General features: G+C 36.9%; 1 protein-coding gene across 2 annotated transcripts; it reads right to left on the bottom strand.

Moving 5' to 3' along the window:
• On the bottom strand, nt 5,140–8,054 carry LOC104723227 (transcription factor TCP2). Of its 2 annotated transcripts, none has more exons than XM_010441558.2 (2): nt 7,851–8,054; nt 5,140–6,976 (listed from the first exon to the last, which is right to left on the bottom strand). In XM_010441558.2, exon 2 carries the CDS (start codon nt 6,603–6,605, stop codon nt 5,388–5,390), a length of 1,218 nt encoding a protein of 405 aa, XP_010439860.1. In that variant the 5' UTR covers nt 6,606–6,976; nt 7,851–8,054; the 3' UTR covers nt 5,140–5,387. The 2 variants fall into 2 exon arrangements, with proteins under 2 accessions (XP_010439860.1, XP_010439862.1); XM_010441560.2 differs by having other exon boundaries at nt 5,140–6,953.

Genomic DNA, 9,294 nt, shown 5'->3' with positions numbered 1-9,294 from the left:
TCTCAAAACCGTTGTTTCAAATTTCTCACTTCCGCATTTACAATCAGATTCACAGACCATGTTGTGCACTGATTGTGCTATCAATAAAAGTCATAAATTCCCTTTTTTGTAATCCTCTCTTCTCACCACTTACCCTCTTCAAATCATCTTCTCTGATATATGGACCTCACCAGTTCTCTCAGTTGATAACTTCAAATACTATCTAGTGCTTATAGACCATTATACACGCTATACTTGGATATATCCTCTCAAACAAAAATCCCAAGTTCGCGACACCTTCATCAACTTCAAAGCTCGTGTTGAAAACAAATTTGGCACACGAATTGACACTTTCTACTCCGACAATGGCGGTGAGTTCTTAGCACTCCGGCAATTCTTATCGAGCAATGACATCTCTCACCTCACCTCTCCGCCACACACCCCAGAGCACAATGGAATCTCTGAGAGAAAACACCGTCACATTGTTGAAACTGGGCTATCTCTCCTCACTCATGCTGGACTACCACACAAGTACTGGACTTATGCATTCTCTACTGCTGTCTATCTCATCAACCGCCTCCCCACTCCTGTTATCAACATGGAGAATCCGCTTCACAACTGTTTGGCACGGCACCAAATTATGACAAACTTCGCGTATTTGGGTGCTTGTGTTTCCCGTGGCTCCGTCCCTACACCAAACATAAACTTGAAAATCGTTCAACTCCGTGTATCTTCTTGGGATACTCTCTGACGCAAAGTGCTTACATATGTCTTCAGCCCACCTCTGGTCGTATATACATCTCTCGCCATGTCAAGTTTGATGAACAGAGCTTCCCGTCGCGATCTCTGTCACAATCACCAACAGCCTCCACACCACCAACCTCTCCAATTCCTCAACCCTCTGCTTTTCTCATACGATCTGACATTTCTCCATTGCCATCTACCTTCCATTCACCACAGCCACCGTCACCACTCGTAACGCCGCCGTCACCACTGCCCGGATCTCCGACGTCAGATCATCACCAGCCGATAATCGAGGAAACCGTCAACAATGCAGGTTGTGATAGTGTTGTCAACGCCGATCTCGCACCAACCCGACCAGTTACCCAACCAGGCCAACTCAAACAATATCAACGTCGTAAACCCACTTCAGGCCCAAACTCGAAGGCCCATTCAAATCCATCAACTTCAAACCCAAATCCAACCCCTCCTACTAACCCAACTCCAACCATACCTACTCAACCCGTCCAACAACCTCTCGCTGCTAATCAACACCCGATGACCACTCGCCGGAAAAATAATATCCAGAAACCAAAAACCAAACTCAATCTCTCTGTTGCTCTATCCCGACATATTCCTCCTGAACCAACTACAGTGAACCAGGCTCTAAAGGATCGAAAGTGGAGAGGAGCTATGTCAACTGAGATTGATGCCTTCGCACAAAATCAAACACTTGATCTTGTCCCTCGTCAGCCTCACTTTAATGTTGTTGGTTGTAAATGGCTGTTTAAGAGTAAATTTCTCTCTAATGGTTCTCTTGGCAGGTGTAAGGCGCGATTGGTTGCAAAGGGTTACTCTCAACAACTTGGCCGAGACTATACTGAAACCTTTAGTCCCGTAATCAAATCCACAACGATTCGTTTGGTGCTCGATGTTGCAGTCTCAAAATCGTGGCCAATCAAGCAGCTCGATGTGAACAACGCCTTCCTTCAAGGTACTCTAGAGGATGAAGTGTATATGGAGCAGCCGCCTGGCTTTGTGAACTCGGATTTCCCTAATCATGTTTGCAGGCTTCGGAAAGCAATCTATGGATTAAAACAAGCCCCCCGAGCATGGTACACTGAGTTGAAGAATTACTTGGTGAGCATCGGTTTTGTTAACTCTCTCGCCGACACATCATTGTTCGTTCTACAACATGGACAGGACTATGTCTATCTCCTTGTCTACGTAGATGACATCCTCGTCACAGGTAGCAACAACGCACATATTCAAAGGATCCTCAACCTCTTAGCTGAGCGCTTCTCTGTCAAAGACCCTGAGGATCTCAACTATTTTCTTGGACTTGAAGCACATCGCACAAGCAAAGGTCTCCATCTATCTCAGCGAAAATATATTGTGGATCTTCTTCACAACTATGACATGTCCACTGCTAATGCAGTCAGTTCTCCCATGGCGTCATCGCCAAAACTCACACTCACCTCTGGTACTGCTCTCTCGGATCCCACTACTTATCGTAAACTTGTTGGTAGTCTCCAGTATCTTGCTTTTACAAGGCTTGATATAGCATATGCGGTTAATAAGCTCTCTCAATTCATGCATCGCCCCACTGATGTTCACTGGCAAGCAGCCAAGAGAGTCCTCTGATACCTTGCTGGCACACCCACACACGGAATCTTCTTCTCCTCTACCAACCCACTCTCTTTACATGCGTTCTCTGACGCAGACTGGGCAGGGGACTCCCATGATTATGTGTCAACAAATGCCTACATAGTCTATCTTGGTCGAACTCCCATCTCTTGGTCTGCCAAGAAACAGAATGGTGTTGCTAGATCCTCAACTGAAGCTGAATATAGAGCCGTTGCAAACACCGCTGCCGAGATACGATGGATATGCAACCTTCTGACAAAGCTTGGGATCAAACGAAGTGCTCCTCCGGTGATATACTGTGATAATGTCGGAGCAACATTTCTCTGTGCTGACCCGGTATTCCACTCACGGATGAAACATATCGCTATTGACTATCACTTCATTAGAGATCAGGTTCAGAACGGTCTCCTACGCGTTGCTCATGTGCACACAACTGATCAGCTAGCTGATGCACTTACCAAACCTCTACCACGACACCAGTTCCTATTACTAAGAGGCAAGATTGGAGTGACCCCCGCCCCTCCATCTTGAGGGGGAATGTTAAGGATACGTCCGTATCATCTCATTACCTCTGCAATATATTGTTTCCTTGTACAGAACTTTACATATCTAGCTAAACCTAGTCTCCTCTACTCGACTTATGTATATATACTAAGATGTAATCCCTTCTGTAAAATATGCAATACATACAAAACTTACAACCTTCCTCTCTTAATCAATTTTACTATATTCATGAATAAATCTGATTGAATAAAGGTACAACCAAAGAGACTTATTTTCGAAAAGAACAAAATCATGGACTTCTCTTTTCTTTTTGTTGACATTAATCATGGACTTCTCATCGAGTCATTGTGTTTGTGTTTGTGTTTGTGTTTGTTTATGTGTAAATAGAAAAAACGAAGAGAGACACAATAATAGATACTTTGAAACTTTAACGGCTTGTAGAGAAAAGAGAAAAGAAATAGATGATTTAAAAGGCTTCCCGAACGTTAAGGCTTCCCGAACGTTAAGGCTTTTTCTCGCATAAGAAGTAAAAGCACACATGCAGAGAATGACCTCTCCACTCTTCAGAGTTGAGAGCCTGTATAAAGAATACTGTTTAATTCAAAATGAAATAATATTAACTTTTAAAAATGGTTTAGCTAGAATATCTGAATAAAGTATATATTGGTTAGGTCTTAACTCTTTAATATTAGTCTTCCCTATGCAACTCTGTTAGATCACATAAATAAACTCATGTGTAAAAGAAAACCTCAAATGGGTCTATAAATTTTCAAAACAATATTTTATATTGGGCTTTTCTTACGGAATCTACAAAAACTTTTTAATAACTATTATAAGAATAATAATTAGGTGTGTATCGCTTAGATATGGTCCAATGTTCTAAATTATCAGGTTTTAGGTTTTAGGTATATTATCATTCTTAAACTTCACGTGGGGTGAAAACAGAAAACAGAATCCTATGGCGAAATCCCATAATCTTACTAGTTTGCCGTTGATGAACAAAAAGGAAATGGTCCCTTACTCCCTTACCTATAAGGCTACAACAACTATGTAAAAGTCTACAGTAATAACCCATAAAATAAAGGCATGTCTAGTGAAAAACCGAAGTCGATCTGATCAATGACCCACCAAAATAAATTTTGTTTCTTTTGTTATCAATCTTTTAAATCATTATAAACGTGATAAAACTTACAAATCGTTATAATAAATAATATGGATGGACCAATTGACTCTTTTCATTCATCATAAGGTGCAGAGAAGATTTATCAACTCAATAAGTGTGCGCAATGAACACAAACGATAATATCATACATTGGAACTTGAAACACCAATTAATATCTTGACACTAACTTATGAGAGAAGCAAATTCCTAACACTTACACTAATATGTTGATACAAATTTTATACTGTATAAAGTATCTCCAACAAATATCATGTGGTATATACAATATATTTTTGTAATGTCTGTTTGTTTCTAATATGTTCCATGCCAAAATAAAGTTTCTTTCATTCAAAAGTTTTTTAAGATATTATCTTTCTCACTTTTGGAAAATTACTTGAAGATGCCTAAGCCTCAAACACACATGAATCACAAGTTAAAATCAACTTTACTCTAAATCCCAAAACCACACAAAAGTTGAAAGCCTTCTAATATAAAGAACTAAAAATAATGAATTAAATAATACTTTATATGGTACCCTAAAAGATGGGTTAGCCATGTGGGTGCAGAAGGATCAAGTAGCCCATGAAAGAAAAAGTTAAAAACTTAAAATAATGTAAACAGATCATGAAAATTTGGGAATAGCCATTGTTGAAGACAACAGCTGTCAAATGAGGAAGAAATATATAATCATAATTACATTGGATTATAAAACAAATACATATAGAGAGAGAGAGAGAAAGAAAAGAGAAGAGAGATGCTAAGGAAGAAGGGAACCAAACATAGAGCATAACAGGAGACAAATCATTTTAATTTTCACTCTCTTCAACGCATTATGGCCATACCTTACTCCCAAATTTTTCAGGCTCATAATTATTTATTTCTTCACTTATCAATATATACAGTAGCTATATATTTTCCAAAGTTTCTTGTCTCTTCACTTAAAGTTTCTGTATTTACTTTCTTCTGATATTTTGATTTGATTTGATTCAATCTAGTATCCTTAAAAGGATCGCCCTATTGCCTTGACCTACTCTCCTTGTTCATGAATACCAAGAAACAGTATATCACAGTACTATAGCAACAATTAACTAAAGAAACAATAATAATAATAATAACATGAGTGCCAAAAAAAACAACACTAAAAATTGAATTACAAAACCACAAACAAAATGCTATTATCACAAAATACAACATTACAAACCCAAATGCGAAAATGAATTCCAAAGACCCTCAAAACTAAAACAAAACCCTAAACAAATTTAAAAACACATTAACGATGATAATCAGAAGATAAATAAACCAAAAATAAGCATACAATTAAAATGAGGATCTGGAAAAAAAAAACCAAAAGATGCAAATAAAAATAGAATCATCATCAGTTCTTGCCTTTACCCTTATGGTCTGATGAGTTCCTGCATCCATTTTCATAGTAAAGCTGAAACTGGTGGTTGTTGTTCTGATTGTGATTGTGGTTGTGGTGGTGATTCTCTGCAGGCAGTGCACCGAACAAGAACTGTGGACCTCCTCCACCACCTTCTGATGATGTTGGAAACCTCTGTAGATTAGCCAGAAACGACTGATGCTGATTACTTGTTGTTGAATTGGACTGAAGGGTCCCCCTGTTGAAACCACTGAACCCACCACCTGAACTGGCGGATACGGCAGCTCCGGCTCCGGAGGGTGTCGACATGTTGAAATCAAGATTGAATGCTCCGCCGTTGGATCCTGCCGGAGATATCAAATGGTCGGGAACGAACGAAAACTCTTGATGCGGATGATGATGTTGATGGTGGTGGTGATGATCGGAGATTGACGAGAAAGGATGAGAATTTGTCGAAATCGGGAAATGGGTTTGTTGACCCGACCCGAGAATCAAACCCGAAGTAAAATACTCCATGGGAGACGAAGCAGAAGGGGCTTGAGCCATCCATTGCCGGTTTGAGTTAACCGGATCTGAACTGGAATTTAACAAATCTGTAAACGTAGTAGTGTGGCTTTGATGATGATGATGATCTGATGATCTCTCTTTCGTCTCTTTAGCTGTTCTCTCTCTCGCTCTCTCTCTAGCTTTATCCCTTAGCTCCGATCTCAATAAAGACAAACCAGAAGAGTTCTTGCTCGTGTCTGAATTGCTACTACATGCCGATTTAGACAACGAATTCGCAGCAGCCGTTGTTGTTGTAGTTAATGTCCGGTTCTGATGATTCTGGTTCTCGTCGTCATCTGTCGGGAAATTAGTGTTGTTGAGTGAAGGAAGCTCGGAGATTGAGTCTTCAGCAGCTTTGATTAACCACTCAACAGCTTTGCTAGGCTGATCGTAACCTAACCGATCTTGGAGATCGTAGAATTGAAGAGCGGTTGAGACTGATAACCGGACACGCCGGTCACGTGGTCCTTTGGAGGTTAAGACTTTGCTGTGCCGATCTTTACCGCCGGAAGCTCGAGAAACCCTAATTATCCGGGATGAATTGTGATGCCACCGGCTTAACCGGTTGTTTCCGTTGTTGTTATCAACCACGTCGCCATTGTTGTTGTTATTACTCTTCATTAGATCTCCAATCATCCCATCATCATCTCCGAGCTTCCGAAACATCTCCTCACCAACAATCTCATCACTAACCTTTTCCAAAATGTAGGGTTTTTTTTTTTTTGGGTTGGCTTTGGGGATTTAAAGAAGAAAGGAGAAAGCAAAAAAAACTGACCCAGTCTTTTTTTTTGGGTTTTGGTTTTACACACTGTACTTTGTTGTAAGCATTGATGATGAAAACCCTCAGAGGACCCCAAAAAAAAAATTAAAAAAAAAAAAAAAAAAGTGTAAATTAATTTAGGGTTTTTGATATTTCACCATCAAAAGTCAGTAGATACAGCTTCGTTTAAGCTTTGTCTGCAGTAGCTGCTGCTGCTGTTGTTGTAGTTGGCAGAGTCATCAAAAGCACTTTCTCTGAAATGATATCAACCACAAGCCTACACAAATTAAAACCGATGAAACAAAAACAAAGAAACAACAATCAATCTCATAAGAACAAATCTTTACATATACATTTTTATATATATACTAATAAATATATAAATGTTACATCCTTATCTAACTTTTTTTTCTTTCTTTCATATCACATATATATACATATTTAAGATTATCAGTTATTCTGATTCGAATTTATTCTCTACTCGTTTTAGATCTGACATAACAACAGCAACAACAAACAAAAGATAAGAGAGTTTAATTAAAGTTAAAACCATATTTTAATTAAATGAAGAATCAGAAGCTATATATTAATTAAGACTCTCTATAGCTTTCGGCTGAAGCGAATATCAATGGAGGGGGACTTTAAAAAGATAAGAAGACAATAAAATGAGTATTTCAATGGTGTTTATATTTTTTTTAAAACTTTTCTACTCTAAATAAAGATTTGGTGGTTTCTAATTATGAAAAGAGAAGAGACTTGTTTCTTAGTTACCAACAAGGAGATTTTAAATATAATCTTTATAAAGGAATCATTATTGCTGTTGTGGATTCTATGCAACAGAGATCGTTGGACTCTGGATGAAACAGGTGTCAAGCTCTTGTCTTTGATTTATATTAGCTCGAAGAAACCAAATTTAAAGAGACAAACATACTTCTTTTTTCTTTTTTCTTTTTTTTTTTTTTTTACTTTGATTAGAAATTCTCATCAGGGAATCAAAATCGTAGATCTAGAATTGAGTTTTTTGCCAACCAAAATTGAAGAGTAAAGAAGAAAAACTTGAAATTGAGAGGTTCTTGATGTGAAAAAAAGATTGGTTTACAGGAAAATTTAAAACTAGAGGAGAGAGTGTAAAGAGAGAATTTGAGACTTACAGAAACAGAGGAGCTTCTTGAGTTAGTAGGAGAGGAAGGGACTAGTAGGGTTTTAGGGATTTGTAAGAAAAATTTAAAAAAAAAAAAAAAAAAATCCGAGAAAATTGGAATTTCTTTGATGGTGAATTTAAAGGAGTGATGATCAGATGGGAGAGAGAGAGAGATATATATTGGTTTTGGGGGCATAAACCTGTCTTTGATCTTTTTTTTCCCTTTTTTGCGCCTTACTACATGACTTTTTCACTGCAACTGCCATGGTCCTCTACAAAATATCTGAATTTAATTATATCATCCTTACTTGTAGTATCTTCTATTTTTATGATTTAAAATTCGAATTCAGTTTTTTTTTTCTTTTAAAAAGACACTGAATTCAGTTGATAAAGTGGAAAAATGTTTAAACTTTTGAAAAAAATTCAGTGAATTCAATTTGATTGTTTTATAAGCAGAACATCTATTCGTATTGGCATTAAAACCACAAGAAATATTACATTCTTTGATGTTTTAAAAAAAAAAAAAAAAATTGTACATATTAATGCTATAGAAATGTCACACACATATCAATTCTTCGACATGAAAAAAATACCCAATGTATGTTTATAGAGGAGATGAGAACTTAACAAAAATCATATTATGGGCTTCTGATTTTCATGATTTCTATTTTCATAGAATTAAGATTCTCTATACACACATCCTTCTATTTAAACTAGGTTTTGAGTTGTTGGTTTATTTGATATATTTTAATAAAAATTATATATAATTGATGACGGTAATAAAATATTATTTTATAAAAAAATTAAATTAGTATTAAGGAAAAAAATTAAATTTAAGATACACATCTTTTAAAAATATAAAAATCAGTTGTGTTATAAAATCATGAATTTAACTCGACGTCGAGGCGAGGCGAATCAAACTGATGGCCTCACATATCCTAAACAATTTTTTTAACCACCAGAAAAACAGAACAATTTTATCATCATGAATTTAACTCGTTTTCATATTTAATTGATCGCTATGGCCTATATTTTCGTGTTTTTATTCCATGTTTTCTTATTCTTCATATTCTTTCCTGTCATTTTCATTATCAAATTTTGTGGTAATTGTCATCGTAACTTTTACCGTTTGAATCTTCGTTATATCTTTTTATTCTTCTTCCTCGTCAACTTCTTCACATTCTTCCACTGAAAAACATTTTTTTTAGACTACCACACAACTTGTTAACCCATCAAACTCCAAGAACAAAATCATTTCTTTTCTCATAAAAATAAAAAATAAGATAAAAATAAAAAATTAATAAAAGAATATCAACTCATCTATAAAATCATACACAAAAATATATTTTACAGCTGTGAAGTGTCCTTAGTGCAGTGGCAGGAGGTAAGTCCATTTGTAGAAAGCACCATCACACCCGGGATGGAGTCTCGGTTCCTACGAATGTAGGAATTTG

This window comes from Camelina sativa, chromosome 11 (genome assembly GCF_000633955.1).
Source record: "Camelina sativa cultivar DH55 chromosome 11, Cs, whole genome shotgun sequence".
NCBI lineage: Eukaryota > Viridiplantae > Streptophyta > Magnoliopsida > Brassicales > Brassicaceae > Camelina > Camelina sativa.
This window is presented reverse-complemented; position numbering and strand designations above follow the sequence as displayed.

Excerpts from the sequence above, each read along its gene's own strand:
- LOC104723227 (XM_010441558.2), bottom strand. The coding sequence starts at position 6,605 with ATGTTTCGGAAGCTCGGAGATGATGATGGGATGATTGGAGATCTAATG.